The 24,206-nt window shown below is 42.2% G+C and overlaps 1 protein-coding gene across 2 annotated transcripts in view; it reads left to right on the top strand.

Moving 5' to 3' along the window:
* EFEMP1 (EGF-like fibulin extracellular matrix protein 1) overlaps positions 1-24,206 on the top strand; it is a 134,098-nt gene that overhangs the window by 58,830 nt on the left and 51,062 nt on the right. For both annotated transcript variants that reach the window (XM_077486043.1, XM_077486044.1), the window contains one exon: positions 22,547-22,669. In XM_077486043.1, the coding sequence (XP_077342169.1) occupies positions 22,547-22,669 (123 nt within the window). The remainder of the gene's footprint in view (positions 1-22,546; positions 22,670-24,206) is intronic.

Here is a 24,206-nt window from a genome sequence, read left to right as displayed (position 1 = left end):
TTTTGCATTTAATCTTCCTGGAACCGCAGTTTGGTTTTGGGTTTAATTACTCAAAGTTTTTGCCTCAGTACCAGTCTGGCTGGATCGCATTGTGTTCTGCTTGACCATAGGTGGCCCTGTCATCCCTGGCAGGTGCTAGAACGCAGTCCAGTTGGGTGCATTAAGTGTCAGTTCTCTCTCAGAACCAGCCCAGTGGGAGTGTCACTCTTGCTGTGCATTCGGAGAGAGGGTACTTGAGGTCCTGATGTCACGTGCTTTGGGGTTCGGATCCAGAAGTGCTTTCTGACTGTTTGGTCCTGGTCCTCCTGACCAGCCCGCAGGGCTCTCATGGCCTGGGGTGCGGATCCACCTGACTCCAAGTCTCGGGGCTGGCTGGCCTGAGGAAAATTAACTGAAAGAAGGATTCAAAGGTGGTCCGGTGCCGTCTCGGTTTGTGGAGAGGCCCAGCAACTATAAAAGCATCCAGGGGAGGACTCTTCGGGAGAAGGCCACGCAAAGGTTGGCTTCTCAGCAGGAGCCTGGAGGCTAAGTTGAAAGACCCCAAGCGAACCTGGTCTCGTATGGTATCGCCGGACCGGCTGTAAGATACTGGTACCATACAAGGGTTCTCTGAGTTTGTCTGCATCTTTCATTTTTATTCAAGTGTTCTACAAGTCTGTTCAGAGACTTTGTTGGCTGGTGAGAGAAGGACTATGAGATAAGGGTAAGGATCCAGCTGTAAATGGATATTCTCTGGATTTCCTAATGTGAGAGACTCCTTTGTCTGTTTGACTTAGTTCAAAAGTACCTGGACTTTCCTACCTAAACCCTCTAACCCTACTTTGAGAGACTGTGTTCGTTTATTCTCTTTTGCAAATAAAAATCCCTCAAGCGGATCTGGCGTCAGTCTCTGCAGTTCTTGGGCCATCTACCTTGGGAAATCCCTAGACATACATGAGGTCAAGAAGGTAACGGTAAGCCCAATTTAATCAGCCGCTCCTTCGGGGGTCAGTGCTAAACTGGCAAAGAGGAGGCTTTGTTATAATGGAGGGCCGCCGAACAGACTGCATAACACAGCGGGAGACACCCGCTGTTTTAGTAATCAGAGGTATGGCTGCAGATGGGCACAGTGAGGCTGCACTCTCACTGGTGTATAACCTGGGGGGAGTTTTTCAGCCTAAAAAAATGGGATGAAAAACTTGGTTTATACTCGAGTATATACGGTAGTTATTAAATAATTATATAAGTAAACTTTTTAAAAACATTTTGGGGAATTCCGGAGCTTGCTGTGGCACTATATTGATCATACGCCACATTAACTCTGCAGCTAAACCTGTTTCAGGTTTATCTGCACCATCCATGCAAGTGTAGCACTAACCCCGAAGGAGCTGCTGGTTTGATTTGGGCTTACCGTTACCTCACCTGCTTGCTTCTCCATCTTGGGGATCCCGTGGTAAATGGCCCAAAGAATGTTGAAAATTACACTGAATCCTCTTTTGGGTTATTTATTTAGAAAAAACAAAGTCTCTTAATGGAGGGTAGAGGGTTATGGGTGAGTTCAGGCACTTAAATTGCAAGGTGAAAGTATTGAGAGAATCCAGAGAATAAAACTGTTTCACAACTGGATTCAACAACACCCGGATAGATCTCTCTTACTAGGCCTAGCAGCCGGTGGGATGCTTGTTAAAGTCTCTGCCACAGACTTGTGAGATACACTTGAACGTTACTGAGGGATGTGGATAAATTTAAAGAATTGACATACGGTACCAGTTTCTCGCAGCCAATCCGGCAATACCGTATGAGTGTTGATCCGTGTTGCATCCTTCAACTAAGCCTCTGGGCTCCTTCAAAGAAACCAGCCTTGCGCACAGTCTTCTCCTGAAAGAGTCCTCCCCTGACGTTCTTCAGTTGCTGGGCCTCTCCCTTCTGATGTGATGGCACCGGACCACCCCTGGATCAGTAGGCCCCAAAAATCGCTCTGGCCTATCCCTTCAGTTGCCTTGCCTCGGGACAGCCAGCCCAGAGACACAGGATGCATAGTTCCACACCCCAGTCCAGGAAGGCCATGGGGCTGGGTCAGGAGGACCACCAGGACAGAATGGGCAGAGGATAAAAAAAACCCTGCAAACATGGCGTCGTTACCTTAAATACCACTCCCCAGAATGCACAGCAGGAAAACACACCCACTGGGCTGGTTCTGAGAGATAAGTGGCATTCAATGCATCCAGCTAGACTGCGCTTCTACTCTTGCCAGCGGTGATAGTGATACCTGTGGTCAAGGAGAATCCAGTGCAGCACAGCTGGACTGGTACTGAAACCAGAAATTTAGAGAAATAATCCCGAAGCCCAAATGTGGCTTCAGGCAACTTAACTTTACAAAAAACAAAAGCGCCTGCTCAGACTGAAATAGAAACTAGAGCAGGTTTGTCCCTAATTAACAGAGGGAGTGCAGCAGTTTACCATATAGAAAACTGCCACAGATCCCTTGTTGAACAGGATGTCAGCTGCCAGCTGACAGCTCACATTTCTCTCTCTGCTCCAGCAATGAATACACTACACAAGCAGAGTCTGAAGGGTTAACAACCCTCCCCCCCTCCTACTGCACCAAGTTGGGTGAGGGGCAGACCCGGTAGAGAGATCAAAGCATACAACTCTAGCTCTCCTGCTCTCTGTGGTGCCTGCCACAGACACAGCAGAATAGAGAACTTGATTGCTACTAATTAACAAAGGGTATCGCCCCCCTTTTGTTAATTAGGAGCAGCAGCTGCTCCATTTGTTAAATTTAGAAGAGTGCTTGCACCACTGTTTAATTCCCCCTATTGGCTTTACTAATATGTTCAATCAGTATAAAGCAAGTGTGCAGCTTTTCCATGTTTCCTTGTCATCAAGGGTCCCAACAGTTCACACCATCTTTTGTATACTTTAACTGCTTCCCGACTGCCTCACGCAGATATACTGCCGCAGAAGGGCACGTACAGGCAGATTAATGTACCTATATGTGGCTCTTTAACCACTTCCCGACCGGCGCACGACGATGTACGTCGGCAGAATGGCACGGGCAGGCAAATTGGCATACAGGTACATCCATTTGAAATTGCCACCCTAGCGGCGTGTGCACATACCGGTCGGGACCCCCGTGAGTCCGGTCGCGGTCCTGCGGACTCGATCGCCGTGGGGATACCCGTGATTGTCTCTCGGGGAGGCTGAACGGGGAGATGCGGAAGTAAACAGCAGCTCCCCATTCTGCCTAGCAACAACTGACACTGATCTCTGCTCCCTGTGATTGGAGCAGAGGTCACTGTCCAGTAACACACAGCCCAGCCCCCCACAGTTAGTAACACGCCCCTGGGACACATTTAGACCCTACACTGCCACCCCCTGATTAACCCCTTCACTGCCAGTGTCATTTACACAGGAATCAGTGCATTTGTATAGCACTGATTGTTGTATAAATGACAATGGTCCCAAAAATGTGTCAAAAATGTCCGATGTGTCCGCCATAATGTTGCAGTCACAATAAAAATTGCTGATCGCCGCCATTACTAGTAAAAAAAAATTATTAATAAAAATGCCATAAAACTATCCCCTATTTTGTAAACGCTATAAATCAACAATAATTTAAAAAAATATATATATTTTTTTTACCAAAAATATGTAGAAGAATACGTATTGGCGTAAACTGAGGAAAAAAAATGTTTTTTTTATATATTTTTGGGAGATATTTATTACAGCAAATAGTAAAAAATAATTAGTTTTTTTTTTAAATGGAAGCTTTTTTTTCTTTATAGCGCAAAAAATAATAACCGCAGGGGGGATCAAATACCACCAAAAGAAATCTCTATTTGTGGGAAAAAAAGGACGTCAATTTTGTTTGGGAGCCACGCCGCACAACTGCGCAATTTTAAGTTAAAGCGACGCAGTACCGAATCGCAAAAAGTGGTCTGGTCTTAAGCCAGCAAAATGGTCCGGTCTGAAAGTGGTTAAGAGGCAGATTGCAGGGGAATGCCGGGAGCTCTGTGACCGTGATCGTGGGTCCGTGGACACGATGTCAGCGGGGATAACCACGATCGTCCCACATGAGGAAGAGCGGGGAGATGCTAATGTAAACAAGCGTCTCCCCGTTCTGCCTAGTGACACTGTCATTTATCAGCACTCCCTGTAATCGGGAGCGCTGATCAGTGACGTGTCACACACAGCCCCTCCCTCCACAGTTAGAATCACTCCCTAGGACACACTTAACCCTTACCGTGCCACCTAGTGGTTAATCCTACACTGCCAGTGACATTTTTACAGTAATCGATGCAATTTTTTAGCATTGATTACTGTAATAATGCCAATGGTCCCAAAAATGTGTCAAAATTGTCCCATGTGTCCGCCATAATGTCGCAGTCTCGATAAAAATGCCGTAAAATTATCCCCTATTTTGTAGATGCTATACATTTTGTGCAAACCAATCAATAAACCCTTATTGTGATTTATTTTTTAACAAACATATGTAGAAGTATACATATCGGCCTAAACTGAGGAAAAACTTTTTTTATATATTTTTGGGGGATATTTATTATAGCAAAAAGTAAAAAATAATGCGTTTTTTTCAAAAATGTTGCTTTTTTTTGTTTTAGCGCAAAAAATTAAAAACTGCAGAGGTTATCAAATACCACCAAAAGAAAGCTCTATTTGTGGGAAAAAAGGACGTCAATTTTGTTTGGGAGCCAGGTCGCATGACCGCGCAATTTTCAGTTAAAGCGACGCAGTGCCAATTTGCAAAAAGTGCTCTGGTCAGGAAGGGAGTCAATTCTTCCGGGGCTGAAGTGGTTAAAATATCTTCCAAACATAAAGACAAATATGGCTTAACATGGTTGATTTACTAAAGGCACATAGGCTGTCCACTTTGTAAGGTAATTTTCCCCAGAGTTTGCTGAACATGGTGAAATTTCAGTTTGCAATGAATGCTCAATCACATGCAAGGAAAATAGAAAAAAACACATGATTGGATGATGGCAGTGTCAGAAACCATGAATCAGACTGAGACAGAAGTACAATTAAATCACACTTGTTTATTAATAAAAATAAAAAGGTAAATAGAAAAAGCGTAGTCATGTAGTAATGCATTGTATTATGGAACATTATGGCATGCTGCATTAAGGCAGCATTAAGGTAGCCCATTCATTTTAAAAAATTGACTCCTGAAAAATGCACCACTTTAAAAAAATGTGCTGATTTTTCTTAAATTAGAACTATAGGCAAAACTTTTTTTCATTTTGGATAGCGTAAGGAAGGTCTATAACCCCTGTCAGTTTCGTCTTTACCATCTGTATCCCATTGGGGAGATTTCCCTTCACTTTCTGTCCCATAGTCAAAACAGGAAGTGAGAGGAATTCCCTGCAAATAAAGTAAATCCATTGGGGTCACCAGAACTAGTGTCCTCATTGAAAGATTTCCCCTCTATTACTTTTTTGGGAGCAACCCAAAATTTGTGATTTTCCTTAAATTTGTTACTTTCATTGATAATGGTAAAGAGAGTAAATTTCCTTAATGATAGCTGAGGTGACACTAAAAACCTGACAGGTGTTCTAATCCCTCTCTATTCTAAAAATACTTAAAAAATATGTTTTACCTTTAGTTACACTTTAACCTGCACACCACAGTGTGACATAGTATGATGCAGTGCAGGTATAATGTATCACCTTTGGCACGTTACCGCTTGTTGTGCTACAACACACGCTTTACTGCATGTTTTTGCAACTCCAAGATCTACAGTTTGGTCCATATATATCTGAAAACAGGCACAATTTTAGATGTTTTCAGGTATTTACCAAAACATATTCAAGCAATAGTTATATAATGGATAGTGGCTGGAAGTGCACACTCTCAGGTTTAATTTGAGGGTATGTACATCCAAATCGGCAGAAGGGTTTAGGAATTACAGTGCTTAGGAATAGCCATCCCTTTTTTCAAGAGATCAAAGGTAATTGGACAGTTGAATGAAAAGCAGTTTCATGGCCAGGTGTGGGGTACTCCTTCATTATTTCTTCATCAATTAAGCAGGTAAAAAGTTTGGAGTCGATTATAAGGCCCCTTTCACACGGACGGCTGTTCTGCCGCAGTTTAGCATGTTTATTTTTTTCTGTGAAATTCAAGACTCCAGGCACAGCGATCAGCTGCATTTGTACAGTGCAATTACATGCGTTTACCTGCGTTTCTGTGCAGTTGTGTTCAGCTGCAGTTATCTAATATAGTCGTTCCCATAGCAACCCTTTTATTTATTTCTTTTTTTGGTCCCTTGAATCCCTGCTCACGCTGCTATCCGCAGTTGACACAAAAGACTTCGATTACCTGCGGTTATGTGCATATAGCTGCGCTACATTGCACCTGGACGCATTCAATTCTATTTTTTCTATTCGCACCGAACCGCATGTAACGAAATCGCGGCTAAACGCTGTGTGTGAATGGGGCCATAGGAAAGCATTGTGTGCTTTTAGCTGCGGTAGAAAACTAGAAAATCCGCAGCTAAAAGCACCATTCTATTCGTCCGTGTGAAAGGGGCCTTAGTGTGGTATTTGCATTTGGAATCTGTTGCTGTGAACCTACATCATGCGTTCAAAGGAGCTGTTCATGCAAGGGAAGCAGGCCATTGTAAGGCTTCAAAAATTAAACAAATCCATCAGAGAGAGAGCAACAACATTAGGAGTGGCCAACTCAACAGTTTGGTACATTCTGAGGAAAGAAGAGCACACTGGTAAGCTCAGCAATATAAAAAGGCTTGGACATCCACAGAAGACAATAGTGGTAGATAATCAGAGGATCCTCTCTATTTCTAAGGAAAAACCCATTCACAACTACTAGTGAGGTGGGCGTATCGTTGTCAAAGTCTACAATCAAGAGAAGACTTCCCGAGAACAGAGGGTTCACCACAAGGTGCAAACCATTCATAAGCCTGAAGAATAGAAAAGCCAGATTAGACTTTGCCAAAAAACATCTAAAACAGCCAGATCAGTTTGAGAAAAGCATTCTTTGGATGGATGAAACTAAGATTCATCTGTACCAGAATGATGGGAAGAAAAAAGTGTGGAGAAGGCTTGGAACAGTTCATGATACAAAGCACACATCCTCTGCACAACATGGTGGAGGCAGTATGGTGGCATGGGCATGCATGGCTTACAGTGGCACTGGGTCATTGGTGTTTATTGATGATGTGACAGAAGACAGAAGCAACCAGATTATTTCAGTAGTGTTTCCAGATATACTGTAAGCCCAGATTCAGCCAAATGCAGCAAAGTTGATTGGACGGCGCTTCACAGTACAGATGGACAATGATCCAAAACACACTGCAAAAGCAACCCAGGAGCTTTTGAAGGAAAATAACTGGAATATTCTGCAATGGCCGAGTCAATCACCTGATCTCAACCCAATTGAGCATGCATCTCACTTGCTGAAGACAAAACTAAAGGCAGAAAGACCCACAAATAAAGAACAACTGAAGACATCTGCAGTTAGAGCCTGGCAAAGCTTTAGAAAGGAGGAAACCCAGTCTTTGGTAAGGTCCATGGGTTCCAAACTTCAGGCAGTCATTGCCAGTAAAGGATTCTCCACAAAATATTAAAAATGAACATTTTATGATTATATTCATTTGTCCAATTACATTTGAGGCCCTGAAAATGGGGGGACTGTGTAAAAAAATGGTTACAGTTCCTAAAATTTGTACTTGATATTTATGTTCAACCCGTGGAATTAAAGCTGAAAGTCTGCACTTCAAAATAATTTGGATTGTTTCATTGTATTTTTATTCTGGTGGCATACAAAGCCAAAAAGATGAATATTGTGCCTGTGTCCAAATATATATGGACCTAACAGTAAATGGGAACTAATGGGAACTTTAATGGCATCCCAGTCTTAGTCTGTAGGGTTAAATATTGAGTTGTCCCACCCTTTGCAGCTATAACCGCTTCAACTCTTCTAGGAAGGCTGTCCACAAGGTTTTAGGAGTGTGTCTTTGGGAATGTTTGACCATTCTTAAAGAAACGCACTTGTGATAAACTAACGCAGCTATCTACTTGGATGGATGGATTAGCAATTCTCAATGAATTCTCAAGGTGCTCATCAGATATTTTGGTTCTAATTTTGCCCTTCATATGGTTCATCCTTAAAAATAGTTGCTCACAAATATAGGTGCTGCCGAAAACTGATGACACGAATAAAGCGGGATTGTGAAGAGTGGGATATTTTTCTTTGGGAAGGTAAAACTTCTTATGCTATACACACGGTCCAATCGGATTATGTTGACGGAAAATCCGATCGTGTGTGGGCTCTATCGGACTTTTTCTGTCAGAATTTCCGACTGAAAAAGTTTGAGAGCTGGATCTAAAATTTTCCGACAACAAGATCCGATCAGACTTTTTTCGATCGTGTGTAGAGAATTCCAACGCACAAGTACCACGCATTCTAAGAAAAAATTTGTAGATGCGTTGGGCCACATTTATAGCCACGTTTGGGTGCTTACACCACGTGGGCCACAGATTGGACACCACTTATTTTTAGTTTTAAATATGTAGCGCCTACCCCGATTTTCCAGGAGCCTGATGGTGACTACCAGAGGTAGGGAAAGCTGACATAATTCCTCAGGGTGCAGATCACTAAGCATGCTAGGTGATAAACAAGAAAGAAAGTTGGGCGCCAATCAGTTTTATGCTTATACAAGAGAGAAGTTTATTTCTCAAGCAAGAAAAAATGTGGGAGAGAGGGGCTAGGGCACAGGACACCCTTAGTAATGATCAGCAACAGGCAGGACAAAAATAGGTGAGATAAGGTAGACATCAGTACAGGAAAAAGAGCCTTTAAGCTGAACCAGCACAGCTGTACTTTGTAGGATAGGCTATCTCCTCTAGTAACTGAACTTTACTCACAGTGTAATACACATATTCCCTTGAATGAGTTCTCTCTTGAAGGCCTCCCAGCCACTTCATAGCTTCCAGCTCATGAAGAGTCCCAGTGCTTCCCTAGAACTCCATCCCTCTCAGAATTTGTTCTGGATCTTTATCAGGCTTTCCTCAACAGAAACTTGAACACGCGGATAGGCCTCAGATAGGCCTAACAGCCAGGAGAACACCTGGATAGGCCTAGCAGCCAGGAGCTGTTTCTGTCAGAAACCATGAAACAGAAGTACAATTAAATCAAGCATAGCCAGAGTCCAGTAACCAGATCGGGTAGTCAGCCAGGCCAGAAGTCAGGGATCTAATTAGAGCACAGCGAGCAGGATAAGGAGCCAGAAGGGATGTCAGCAAGCCAGTCTTAAAACAAACCACAGGAGATGGTTTCAGTGATGTGACCAAGGCGAAGGCAGAGATGAAGTGAGCTGGAAGGCTTTAAGTAGGCAGGTCAGACGAGCATCATCAGGAACAGCTGGTAACTGTGGAGAGAGAAGAGAGCTTGCAATTAGCCGACAGCTGAGTGGCCAGCCCAGAGAAGGAAGGGCTAAGCCAGCCCTGACAATTTCACACACACATCCACCCAGGCCACAGCCCTGGGCAGGAAGACTTCGATCACCTTACTCCTTCCAAATAAATACATTTTGCCAGCATGCATAGCAGCAAATATTATTGGCTAAGAAACATATGTTTATCCATAACCTGAACTCACTGTAGCTCATCCCACTATTGTCAAAGGGAACAGCACTACCTACTGACAAAAGGAAGAAACCACAGCTAAACAGGATTAGGGCAGAAGCCATTTGACCACCAAACACTACAAATTTGCCAGAATGGCTACCATCCAGCATAACTAAATTTACATGTAGCCCTGTTCTAGGACAAGGGTGCTACAAATTTAGTGAGGAAGATTGACCCTTTGTCTGTGTCCCTATTAGCCCTTGTACACACGGTCGGAGATTCCGACGGAATGTTTCCTATCGGACCGTCTTGTCGGATATTCTGACTGTGTGTGGTCTGCATCGGACTGTTTCTGTCGGAATATCCGACGGACCAACTTTTCCAACTTGCCGGTAAAATTTTCGGACAAAATGCTCCGATCGGACATACTCCGATCATGTGTAGCCTACTCCGACGGACAAAGTGCCACGCATGCTCAGATCAAATTCCTAGACCAAAGCTATTGGCTACTAGCCTGAACGTAGTCCCGTCCTAACGAAATAATGTCATCATGTTATGTACAATCGGATTTTCCGACAACTTAGTCCAACCGTGTGTATGCAACATCACTTCCGGACCTCTTCCGGAATTAATCAGTCGGAATTACTCCGACGGATTTGGTTGTCGGAATCTCCGACCGTGTGTACAAGGGCTTAGGGAGATTCTCCCCTCTATTTGTGCTGGTGAATATGAAGAAAATTAAGGGAATTATAACATTTTAGAGTGGTCCCCAGAATAAGAGGTGTGGGGAAATCTTCCAATGGTAACACCTTTGCTGAGGACAGCTGTATAAGAGGCAATTTCCTCTACCTTTGGATGATTTCCTCTAACTTTCTGTTGTGTCTCTAGGACAGGAAATAAAAGGATATTTCTGCAGTTGAACACAAATAGAAAAAAAAAATTGGCAATAGTTTTCACTTTTTCCTAATCTATAAAAAAACGAAATATGGCGATATATACATTTTAACTACTGTCAGAGAATTAGGCAGTAATTAGGGGCGAAGTTCACCTTGTCAGGCAGAATGTCACTTTTCATAATTATTAGAAGCCTTTTCTAATATCTTTTCTACCCAATGTGCCTATCTCTCACTTGCCTCGTCCATGGAAGCTTTCAGTTTTCAACTCTCTGTTCAAAATGTTTAAAAATGCTTTATGGGAGCTCACTTCCTGTAGCATCATATGACCTTCCACGAAATGTCAATACCATAATGCACTTTCTTATGCATCACAGAATAGGGTATGTTTTACCACTCTGGACCACACCTCCCTCTTTACTATACCACCTCTTTTTTTATTTCCACCCCCTTTCTTACATCTTCCTTTAACCACTTAAGAACCGCTGCATGGCAATGTACGTCGGCACAATGGCACCGACAGGCACAAGCACGTACATGTACGTGCTTGCCTTCCAGCGGGTGGGGGGTCCAACCCCTCCCGCTGGATGCGGCAGTCCGTTTAGCTTCAGGAGCGATACAGGATGAGGGGATGGCCGTTGGTTTCTGGCCATCCCCTCTCGATCGCTCCTGGCGAATGAGAAGCTTCCCCCGCTGTGTATTGTAAACACAGGCAGGGAGGAAGTGATGTCATTCTCCTCGGGGCGGTCTTTTTGACAGGACTGCGAGGAGAACACAGAAAGTAAGTTCACCAAACACTACACTGACATGTAGGTACACATAGGCACACAAATCCCCCCCGATCGCCCCCCGATCCCCCTGCCCCCCCCTCTCCCAGTCACAGTGTCACTGATTGCAGTGATCATTTATTTACTGATCACTGCATTTAGTGCCAGTTGTGACAGTAAAAACTGTCAGGGCAGTTAGTGTTAGGTCCAGGGTAGCCCCCTACCCCCCCAATAAAGGTTTAAACCCCTGATTGCCCCTAGAGTTAACCCTTTCACCTCCTTTTGCCAGTGTCACTAAGCGATCGTTTTTCTGATCGCTGCATTAGTGTCACTAGTGCCGCTAGGTAGCTTGTTATTTTTTTAGGTTCACCGCCAGGTTTTTATAGCGCTAGGTACCCCGATATACTACCCAATAATGGTTTTAACCCCCTGATTGCCCCTAGTTAACCCTTTTACCCCCTTTTGCCAGTGTCACTAAGCGATCGTTTTTCTGATCGCTGCATTAGTGTCACTGGTGCCGCTAGGTAGCTAGTTATTTTTTTAGGTTCACCGCCAGGTTTTTATAGCACTAGGTACCCCGATATACTACCTAATAATGGTTTTAACCCCCTGATTGCCCTTAGTTAACCCTTTCACCAGCGAACACCGTATAAGTGCCACTGGTGACGCTGGTTAGCCAGTTAGTTATTTAGGTTCCCCGTCAGGTTTTTATATAGCGCCAGGGACCCCCATATACTACCTAATAAAGATTTTAACCCCCTGATTGCCCCTAGTTAACCCTTTCACCAGTGATCACCGTATAAGTGTTACGGGTGACTCTGGTTAGTTAGTTTGCTTTTTATAGCATCAGGGCACCCACCATTTATTACCCAATAAAGGTTTAACCCCCTGATCACCCGGCGGGTGATATCAATTAGGTTTTAGGGTCAGGGTCTGCGTCGCCCCAGGCAGCGCTAGGTTAGTGCCAGTACCGCTAACACCCACGCGCAAAGCATAAACCTCCCATAGTGGTATAGAATCTGAACAGATCAATATCTGATCTGATCAGATCTATACTAGCGTCCCCAGCAGTTTAGGGTTCCAAAAAAAAGCATTGTTATCGGGATAAGCCCAGATACCTGCTGGCATCTGCGTTTTGCCCCTCCGCCCAGCCCACCCAAGTGCAGTATCGATCGATCACTGTCACTTACAAAACACTAAACACATAACTGCAGCGTTCGCAGAGTCAGGCCTGATCCCTGCGATCGCTAACAGTTTTTTTTTGGTAGCGTTTTATATTTAAATCCTGAAGGCAGTGCTTGTTTTTCGGGGTCCCATACGTGGCTAGGCTCCCAAAAAGTCCCCCACATGTGGTATCCCTGTACTCAGAAGAAGCAGCAGAATTTATTTTGGGGTGTAATTTCACTTATGCCCATAGCATGTGTGAGCAATATATCATTTAGTGACAACTTTGTGCAAAAAAAAAAAAAAATGTAATATTCCTGCAACTTGTGGCAAAATATAAAATATTTCATGGACTCAACATGCCTCTCAGTAAATAGCTTGGGGTGTCAACTTTCCAAAATTGGGGGGGGGGGGGTTTGTGCTATTTTGGCATTTTATGGCCTTCGAAACTGTGATAGGTAGTGAGGAGTGAAATCAAAAATTTGCACCCTTAGAAATCCTGAAGGCAGTGATTGGTTTTCGGGGTCCCGTACGCGGCTAGACTCCCAAAAAGTCCCACATATGTGGTATCCCCGTACTCAGGAGAAGCAGCAGAATATATTTTGAGGTGCAATTCCACAATATATCATTTAGTGACAACTTTTTGTAAACTTTTATTTTTTATTTTTTTGTGTCATTATTCAATCACTTGGGACCAAAAAAAAAATATTCAATGGGCTCAACATGCCCCTCAGCAATTTTATTGGGGTGTCTACTTTCCAAAATGGGGTCATTTGGGGGGGTTTGTAGTGCCCTGCCATTTTAGCACCTCAAGAAATGAGATAGGCAGTCACAAATTAAAAGCTGTGTAAATTCCAGAAAATGTACTCTAGTTTGTAGACGCTATAACTTTTGCGCAAACCAATGAATATACGCTTATTGACATTTTTTTTACTAAAGACATGTAGCTGAATACATGTTGCCCTAAATGTATGACTAAAATTGAGTTTATTTGATTTTTCTTATAACAAAAAGTAAAAAATATCTTTTTTTTCAAAAAAATTTCGGTCTTTTTCCATTTATATCGCAAAAAATAAAAATCGCAGGGGCAATCAAATACCATCAAAAGAAAGCTCTATTTGTGGGAAGAAAAGGACACAAATTTAGTTTGGGTACAACATTGCATGACCGCGCAATTACCAGTTAAAGCAGTGCAGTGCGAAATTGTAAAAAGACCTCTGGTCCTTAGGCTGAAGTGGTTAAGATGGCCATACACAGTACAATCTGATTGTACAATCTACCTTAGATCTATTATCAACTATGTAGTGAAAGGTCCTGCCTCATTTGATACAAATTAAATGGACAGCACTACATAAGTACGTAGGAGGGAAACATTCAGCTGTCATGTTGTTGTAATTCAGGTCTGGTTCAGGGAGGGGGAGGGTGTAAATCTAAATTTCACTTTCAGGCCCGATTCATACAGTGTAGTGGGAGCGCACATTTTTGGTGCATTTTTCCCGTTACACGCATAGGGCAGCCCATTGATTTCCAGGGGATGCACTTCCCTTTTTAATACTACAGCTCTACTCCTGTACACTTTGCCAAATGAACCATCTATGCATGAAGAAGGTACAAAACAACTGATGGCTGTGTATTGAGGGAGAACTGTGCTCACTGACAATGTCTGCAATGGAAAATCATGAAACTGCAGACGTGGGTGGGAGCAATCTCCTGGAGGGGAGGGCATGTGCAGGTGTGTGTTAATGAGGTCTGCTGCTAAACTACTTCCTTAGTTCACCAACAGTTTTTCTGTTTTAAATACCAAATACCAGGACGGAGCAGGAAGTAATGGAGGAGTTTTCTATAGGAGACTGGAGGCTGAAGTAAGGCCTGTCCTGTCACATACCTGGAGATGGAGCCTGACAAAGAGAGGAAGGGGAAACTTACACCTCTGGCCTGGTACCCCTGGTAAAGTAAATAGGAGGCACAGAAGCCTGAAGTGGCACAAGTGCCTAGGAGTTCAGATGGTGATGGTTACAAATGAGAGGTCTGTGCGTACTTGGATGCAGGCTGAATCATGACGCAGAACAGCAGGTACTAACAGGCTGGAAGGTCACAGGCAGCAGGTACTTGGTAGGTGGCAGACAGCAGGTACTTGGCAGGATGGTAGGTCACAGGTAGTGGGTACTTGGTAGGCAGGACACAGAGCAGTCAGGCGTACCGGGTTGGTCACTAGCAGACACTTTAGGAACAGAACAATAGGTAGCAGAGTAGTCACGTTCAGGCTGAAGTTCACAACGGCAAATAGACAGAAGGATAAAGCAGAGACGTGGTCGAAGAGCAAGCCAGGGGTTGGTCAAGTAGAGTACAAGCATGGTCAAACAGATCAGAATGGCAACAGGAGATCAAACACAAGAGTAGGTGGCAGGTAGCAGAATGCTGTAGACCATAAGACAAAGTCCTAGTGCAGCAGAGGTGTTTAAATAGCCCATGTGGCACCACTTGGCATGCAGGTGAATCAGGCTAACAGGTTTTCTCCATCCATTGGTTTGGCTAAGAGGAATTCTAAGTCTGTGGATTTGGCTAACAGAAATTCTCCTGGGCCTAGAGCATCCGAGAACAGCTTTTTCTTTTCCACAAAAGAGGAACATTATTACTATATTGGTAAATAGGGAAGCTGGAATTTAGAGAAAAAAAAAGCGACTTAGCCCTAAAGGTATTCAAGGGCTCATTTATGAAAACGGATGCTCTCACCTATAGCAGCAAATCGTTTCTTATTTAGAGGCCACAATCTCACCTAGAAGTGACTCAGAAGATCCTTGACTAAGCATTCTCGGTATTCAGAGCACCTAAAAGAAGCCAGAAATGTTCACTCTTGACAGAAGTTCTACTCTCCCAAGCTTGTTTTGCAAACTTGCATAACACCATCTATTTACATTCCAGGTTTACAAGACTGTGCATGTGGTTATATTATTTTATTCTGAAAGAAGGAATGCCGTTACTTTGATAAGCTTTGTATTGTGACTTTATTTTACTTATAGCAAAAATCAGAATTATGACTTTATACTGTTAACCCTAGAATTAGATTAAGATAAAACCTTGTCTTTTGCTAATATGTCTCGTTGGATATGTGCCATGTTTTCAGAGAGGGATAGCTACACTCCTCAGTGAAGGCTGATATAGGTGTGCCTATATGTCCTAAGCAAGACAATGACATGAGGGATCATCTTTCACACTTTCCCTATTTGATGTTCATTTTCCTTATTGAGGTGCACCCCTTTATGGGGTTATTTGGAACAGTATTGGAGATGTGTGGGGGGAGCATAGAACCACGGTGTGGATGACAGATCAGAGCATAACTATGACTGGTATGTGGGAATGAGAAATTCCTTCCATATTGCTCTACACAATACACTCTATCCTGTGGAAAGCTAGCTGGAAGTTGTACAAAAATTCTTTCATTTGCATTATGCTCTGTGACACCAGTGGGGATCTTTCACATGGCTTGTATAGCTGCAGCATGTTTTCCGGTGTTATGAAGATCACTTTGAGATGCTTCTTAGTTCTTCACAGCTGTTTTTTATGACATTTTTTCACCTGCTTTTAGGCTCCATTCACACTTGTGTGACTTGTCAAGCAGCTTTGGATATCATAGTTGCATGACAAATCGTTCCCCATGTTCTCTACTGATACCTATTCATATATGCATGACTTAAAGTTGCAGTAACTTCAAATAGTTCATGCACTACTTTGGTCCAACTTTCAAGCAACTTGAGGGTCATTGACTTCAATGTGAACCACCAGAAGTTGCATGAAAGTCGTACCTGAATGTTATACAATGAAGCTTTTGTGCAACAGTTGTCCATTATCACTGGTCAAAGCCAAAGTCACATCCAAGTTGCACCTATCCAAAGTTGCGTCAAAGTTGCACTCCAAAGTCGGCATAACTTTAGAGTTGTACAAGTGTGAAAAGAGCCTTAGGCTGCTTTATTATTATTATTATTATTCAGGATTTATATAGCGCCAACAGTTTGCGCAGCGCTTTACAATATGAGGGCAGACAGTACACTTACAATACAAATCAATACAGGAGGGACTAGAGGGCCCTGCTCGTTAGAGCTTAGGGCCCTGCTTTATTGCCCTTTCATGTCCCTTATGCTTGGGCAGTGTTGGTCTGCATTACTTAGTGCAGACCCAACACAAGAACTACATAAATTACCTTGATCTCATTGGCCTATCCAATTGTCATGATAGGGTGGCATTGAAATTGCCCATGAACAGAACCTGGGCAGGGCAATGTGGAGCCAACTTTTTGTATTGAGGGTAGGGGGACTGCACCTGACTAGGAGGGGGCAGGTAAACATTTACAGTAACATATTTCTTGTTGTATATAGTCAATACCAACATAACATATTTAAGGTCACATGGAATGCTTTTTGTACTCACGGTTTCTTAAGAGCCATTACTCAGCTTCCCATTAGGTGCCTCTCCTGCAGCAATACTATGTGGGGGTTGTGCATTTTCAGGTATTGAAACAGTAGTGGCCTCTTGTATTTGGAATTGAGCCCCCTGACATTCCATGACAAGACAATCAAGGACTCTTTGCCAGAGTTAGCCATGGATGCAGGACCAGGATGAGACCGGCAAGCCTCTTCGCAGTAAAAGCATCATGGACAAGAGGATTGTTTATGTGAGTCTTCAAAGTAACAGTGGAGCACACCCCAACAAAACTTCTGACAGTACCTGGGTAGGTTCCAGAGGTAAGGTGAGTGAGGGAGAAAAGGGGTGAACTTCTGTAGTGTGTCTTGTAGAGTAAGTGATTCACTTTTGCAACATGTGGCTAGTGTCAAGACCCCAGCCTCCATAAATGACTGTATTTAGGCAGGATTGTATTCCAGTGTGGATGTCAGGTAAAGAATCAGCGGGCGTTGAGCCAAGAGACAGCTGCGACAGGGTTTTCAAAGTAACGGGTAGAACTACCTTGCACCACCCTGAGCTTGCTGGGGTACAGGCCGTTCTGCCGAAGGTGCTTGCGGATCTCTGTGAAGAAGTGACGACGTTGCTGGACTTCAGGTTAGTAATTGGAGTACAGGGAGATCTTGGAGTTCTCAAAGGATAGCTCTGCAGCATTTCTGGTGGCTGCCAGCAATCTATCACTGTCGCAGTAGTTGAGGAGCTTAATCTGGAAGGGTCTAGATGGAGCCCCAGAAATAGCTGGTGTAGTAGGGACCCTGTGGGCCCGCTCCACTACAAATGTGGATGGCGAACAGCGTGGCGAGGAACCCCTCAGCAAATTTAGCAGGTTTGGTGCCCTTGGCACGTGCGGGTAGTCCCACCACCCGCAGGTTGTTACGACGGAGCCTGTTCTCCATGTCCATTATCTTTTCATGCAATGATTGGAGCTATTTTTGGAGGATTTGCAGCTCCCTGGAGTCCTTATGCACCGTGTTTTCCACCTGAGATATGCGGGATTCTGCCTTGGACATCCTGGGTCGGAATTTGTCCAAATTGTGCTGAGTTATGCTGACCTCAGTGGTCACTGTGTCTATCTTGGCGGGAGGGGTCTCCTTCAGGGAGGTGATAGCCACCATCAGGTCCGCTGAGGAAGGCTCTGCGTCTCCTATGCTTTCAGGTGCTGTTTGGGTGCTCGCAGTCAGACAGGATGGGAGCACGTGGGCAAGATGGCCACCGATGGAGGAGACTGGGCCTGGGGCACAGCGTGTTTGCCATATTTTTTCTTAACTGGAGCCATCTAGGAGGGCAAGAGTAGCCGGAGACCGGAGAGGCACCATTTGGACACTGGTATGTTATTGTAGAAGCGTCAGACACTGTAGCAGGATGGTCAGAAGGATTAGGTAGAAGTGGCGCTCATCTACTGCACGTCTGTCCTGCTTCACATGCAGACACACCCCCCAGAGAGGTCTTACTTGAGTGTTCCTAGAATTTGTGGGAGCACAGTAATGAAGGTTCTGGTTATTTATTGTTCCGTTCAAATAAAAAGAAGCTTCATCGCTAACCATGATTATTGTGACTGAGAATGGCCCCATGATGACCAACACTGAATTCTCAACGAAATAGCTGCTGCGTTACTGTGATAGACTCACTACTTCGAACAAAGCTGTTGTAAGTAAACAAATGGTGTTGTAACATCCACTGCTTTATTGTGACTGAATTGGCATTCCAAACAAACGCAAGTGGTTTGAGTCCAACCTCAAGCTTATTAAAACGTCTTTGTACACAAGCCTGTGCTGTACAATATACAAACAAATACACTTCACATCTCTCCACCGCTTAAATATACTTATTAGGACAAAAGCACAAATTCCTGGCTTTATTTCTACATGTGGTTGGGGGATGCAAAAATGTGCAGTTAAGCAGCCTTTTTGCTGCCCACCAACCTACCCCCTTTTACGTTACAATAGGCAGCGGATGGGGGTGTTTACATGTCACGGGTGCAACGCTTGGCTTTGCGCCCCCAGCAAAGTTTAACCAACATGTACGGATCGGCTGGCGGGAAGCCCACTGATCGCTACAGATTCAAGCAAATGGGGAAGCACCACAAATGCTCAACAATGGTGTATTACGGTGTAACGTGATTGCGGAGCGTTTGTCTGGAAAAATTGGATTAAAACAGGTAGTGAGGAGGTGTCGCATTGCTTCCTCACCACCTGTTAGCAGCTTCTGAAGCAGATCGGGCTGCATCAAGTTGACATCAACTTAATCTGAAAGTTGTGTTGCTTTGTTTGGAAGCGTGCCGCTAGATAAATGTTTGTAAACAACACCTCTTGCACAAATGATTTAACCACTTAAACCCCTGAAGGTTTTACTCCCTTGATGACCAGGTCATTTTTTGATATTTAGCACTGTGCTACTTTACCTGGCAATTACCTGGCAATTGCTCAATCATGCAACAGTGTACAGTATGCAAATTCAATTTATATAGTTTTTCCACACAAATAAAACTTTCTTTTTTTGGTGGTATTTAATCACCACTGGGTTTTTTTTTTGTTTTTTGTTTTTTATCTAAATTAAAAAATACTGACAATTTTGAAAAAAAAAAAAAACATTTTCTTAATTTTGCAAACAAATAATCTTTCTTCATAAATGTAAGCCAAAATGTAGCTGTTCTTTTTGTTTTTGGTAAAAATAACCCCAAATCCATGTAGTCTGTGTGAAAGAGTCTACAAACTATAATACATATATTTGAAAATGAATCAGCCCTGATGTACCAAAGGCTTATTTCATTTCTTGAGGCCCTAAAATGCCAGGGCAGTATATATATATATATATATATATATATATATATATATATATATATATATATATACCACCAACATACCCCTTTTTGTAAAGTAAACAGTCCAAAATATGTAGTAAGAACTTTTTTTGGAAAATTCAATTAATTTTATTTTCACCATTTTTTTTACATACTGTCATCAGAGTAGTTCAGTGAAACCATAGTATACTACTCTGGAGGTGTGATTAGGGTGTCTTTTGTTTTGTTTTTTTACACTGTGGTTGCTTGTTACAGTGTATGTAAACCTTAACAAAAATTTTTTTTATTTGCTACCTTTTTGTCTGTCAAATAGATATATAAAAGTGTTTTTTGTTCTTTGTGATTAGTGCAAAAAATGTTTGTTGATCATTTCAGAAATTCAGAGCTGTATTGTGCCACGTGCATCCTTATGTGTTATCTCAGGGAGTCTAATTATCCCTCCTAATTCTCATTTTGGGACCACAGAATGATTTGTGTCTATCTTATAGAGAAGGAAAAGTAGGTGTATTTACATAGTTAAGAAAAGGACAATTGGGTGGGACTGACACCACTCAGTCCACAAAAAAGCTCAGCCCATAGCAGGGCATATGAGCTGAGTGCTGATTATTCTGTATTTAAATTGTTACTAAACTCAAATCAGTAAAATCAGTCTGTATATGCAGTAAAGCATGCTTGTTATACTCACTGTGGAGCCTAAGTAGTTAGTCCTCCGAATTGTGTAAAAAGGTTGTTAAATGCTGTCTTCTCTGATCCTCCCCTTCTTCCACGGTCCCCAGTCCATTTCATGATAAGACAGAGTCTCTGGAGTCACTCTGCACATGCTCAATTTGGTGTGTATTGCTAGAGGTTTATTTTTTTTCTTGGGAGGGTGCATGTGATCAGCACTAGACATGTGCACACTGAAATATTTTGTTTCGGAATTTTGTTTTCGTCCGAAAAATACATCTATTTAGTTACTCTCAAAATTAGTTTTTATCTATTTTGTTAAAAAATGCCTTTGTCCGAAAATCAAAAATAATTAAGGTTGAATCTGTCATTGAAGGCTTATGGTGTCTGTTGAATGTTCTAAGAAGATTCGACGAAGCAGCTAAACTGTACGACGCTGCAATCGTACATTTCCGTTTGAATGTTCCACCTACAGGCTATAGTAGAATTCTAATGCTGTATGACACTAGTGATAATTATATTTATTAATTAATATTACTAGTCAACCAACATTAGACTTCTTCTATAGCCTCTGGGCAGAGCATTTGACCATAAATGTCCGTTCGCGGCGACTGCTTCCCCGAATCTTCACGTTGAATCTTTTTCTCTCTATGTAGAATAATCTTGGACTAATAGAGTTAGGTTAGGCACATTCGACCTTTTTTTGCTATTGTCTCTATAATGTTGAATCTTTTCTCTCTATGTCGAATAATCTTGGACTAATAGATCTAAGGTTAGGCACATTCGACCACAGGTACGATGGAAACAGATCGCTATTGTCCGCATCATGTTGAATCTCCTATCTATGTCAAACTGTTGCTGCAACGAAAACAAAAATAAAGCATTTGTTTATGTTGGATCTTTCAGTTTTCAAATTCTGCATGTTCGTTATCGTTTGTTAAAACGATAACAAAAATACCTGAAATTCGTACGAAAATGCAATCGGAGGAAAATGAATGCCCATGTCTATTCAGCACAGGGCCAATCAGCACTGTCCAGACAGAGGATCAGGGGTCCTGCCCTCACAGGACAGTCAGAGTAGAGTGACCACTAGTCCAACAAGCCTTACCCAGACACTGATAGAAGTCACAAGACTGCTATATAATACTGATAAGAAAAGGCATTTAGCAGTTTATATTTACTAAAATAATTGCATTTCCATGTTCTGTATACTGTGGGAGACCATATATAGTGAATGCAGGGTCTTGGGTTTAGGAACACTTTAAATGGTCTTTAAGGACATAAAACATGGGTCTTGGTTTTGATGTGGTGAAAAAAAGGAGAATTAGTATGTCATTGGGGTCATCAGGTGGCATTGACATTTGGCTATTAAGCCCACTATATCTCCAGAGGTCTCACCAGTTATACTTGGCATCCCAGGTACACCCCCTCAATTCCATACCCCCCTGTCCAATATATGTACTTCTTACTGTAGTAATCCTTAAGCCACATACACATGATCAGAAATTCTGCCGGCAAATGTAGGATGTGAGCTTTTGGTTAGAAATTCCGACCATGTGTATGCTCCATCTGACTTTTGCTGGCAGAATTCCAGCCAGCAAAAGACTGAGAGAAGGTTCTCTATTTTTCGGTCGGAAAAATTTCTGATCAGAAATTCCGATGCGCAAAATTCCTACAAATGCTCAGAAAAAAATAGACGTATGCTCGGAAGCATTGAACTTCATTTTCTCGGCTCGTCGTAGTGTTGTACATCACCGCATTCTTGAGGGTCAGAAGTTCAGAGAACTTTTGTGTGACCGTGTGTTTGCAAGACAGCTTGAGCTTGAATTCCGTCTGAAAAACTATCTAGTTTTTTTCAGATGGAAAATCTGCACATGTGTAAGATATACATAAGAAAAAAGCTATCTAACTTACAAACCAGATATTTCGATTTTAAAAATAAAATTTCTACCCTAAAAATTGAAGATTTTGACATTGTAAACTTAAAAATTCACACATTGTCAGCTGAAATTGCAAATTCCCACCATCAAAGTCTGATTTTTTTTTTAGCCTATAAGGTCTCATGGCTCCTCCATAATTTTCTTTAATGACTGAGTGACTACATAATTATTTCCCTAATGATGTGCCTTATGTTGTCATAGTACTGTCAACTGCATTAAACCTACAACGCTGCTTAAATAGGACAGTGAAAATTTTCTTTTTCTTTTTTTGTGTCAGACATAGATGAGTGTCTCACCGGAACACACAACTGCCGATCAGATCAAGTGTGCACTAATGTGAGGGGAACGTTTACTTGCCTATGTCCAAGAGGATACCAGAAGCGAGGGGAACAATGCATTGGTGGGTATTATTGAAACTAACGACTACGTTTCCACCTAGAAAATCTACAAATTCTTTAGTAATTTTAGCAAGCATGCAAGTGGTACAGACTGCATGTAAAAAAAAAAGCCCTGCATGTAAAAAAAGAGCTTTTATCAAGATACATAACCATCCACATTTATTTCCAATAAGTTAAAATGTGTGCAAAACCAAAGTGCAGAGAAGGGTTAAAACCCCTGTCAGGTTGTTTTTTGCTATTTATGTCCTGCTGGGGAGATTTCCCCTCACTTCCTGTCCTGAAGACACAACAGGAAACAAGAGGAATTCTTATTTCATAGAAACAGGTGTCCCAGCTGGAGAGGTTTCGCTCATTTCTTGCTCTGGTGAAAACCAATTTTGAGTTTTTAATTATTTTCTGTCCAGGGCACAATGGCCACCAGGGCAAATATAGAGGGACAAGGGAATACAAATAAAAAATAGTTGACAGGAGCTTTGTCTATCCAAAACTAAAAAAAAAAATTTCCATCAAAGACACTTTAAATTTTATTTTACTCATCCATTTTAGTTTACTCATTTAAATTTAAAATTTTATTTTACTCATCCATTTTTCTTTTGCATGTTGCCGATTTCTTCGTTTATTCCACTCCATTTTTAATTTTTTTTTTTTTTTTTTTTTTTTGCTGTGACAGAAAATACTGTACCCAAATTAATTTGGATTTTATATATTTTTTTTAAGACGCAACTTTTTTGGTGGCATTTACTATTTTTTTTTTTTACTGTGTTTTCTATGTTATAAAACAAAAAAAATATATATATGAACACCCTTTTTCTAAAAGTAGATACCCCAAGTAAGTATATACCCCAAGTTGATTTTTTTTTTAAGTACAATTTTTTAGAAATGAAGAAAAATGCTGATTTTTATTAGGTTAAAACGTGTAGCTTGGTGATGGTGCCCTAGCTATAATGATGTTACAGGTCATACACAGATGGAAGAGGAGGTGGGGTCACATACAATGTAAGAACATGTCACATCACAATGTAGAGGACGAATGGATGAAGATAAAGGGGTTAATGGTCAGATATGAAAGATAGGATTAATATACAGGTCACAGCAGAGACACAGGAGATCAAATGTATAGAAGAGGAGGGGAGGTGAAAGGATTAAAAATCTGTTTACTGGCAGCAGCCACTGATCTAGTACTGATGAATGAATGAGTCACTCATTCATTACTTCCTGCTTTCTACCCTTCCTCTGTTGTAAGAGGAAGGGGAGGAGCCACAGATGTAAATACTAAACTGTTTACATCAAGTGATCACTCTGATTGGCCATCTAAACTGATGGCAACAAAAGTGAGTACAGCATGGGCGCAAAGTGTCAATATTTTGTGTTGTCACCATTCTTTTGCAGCACTGCCTTAACCCTCTTGGGCATGGTGTACACCAGAGCTTCACAGGTTGCCACTGGAGTCCTCTTCCACTCCTCCATGACAATATCACGGTGCTGGTGTATGTTGGAGACCTTGCGCTCCTCCACCTTCTGTTTGAGATGCTCAAAAGG

The sequence above is a fragment of the Lithobates pipiens genome, unplaced genomic scaffold (genome assembly GCF_037356315.1).
Source record: "Lithobates pipiens isolate NorthernLeopardFrog02 unplaced genomic scaffold, aLitPip1_a1.2 Scaffold_18, whole genome shotgun sequence".
In the NCBI taxonomy this organism is placed as follows: domain Eukaryota; kingdom Metazoa; phylum Chordata; class Amphibia; order Anura; family Ranidae; genus Lithobates; species Lithobates pipiens.
The sequence above is the reverse complement of the archived record's forward strand: the minus strand, read 5'-3'. Positions and strand labels throughout refer to the sequence as shown.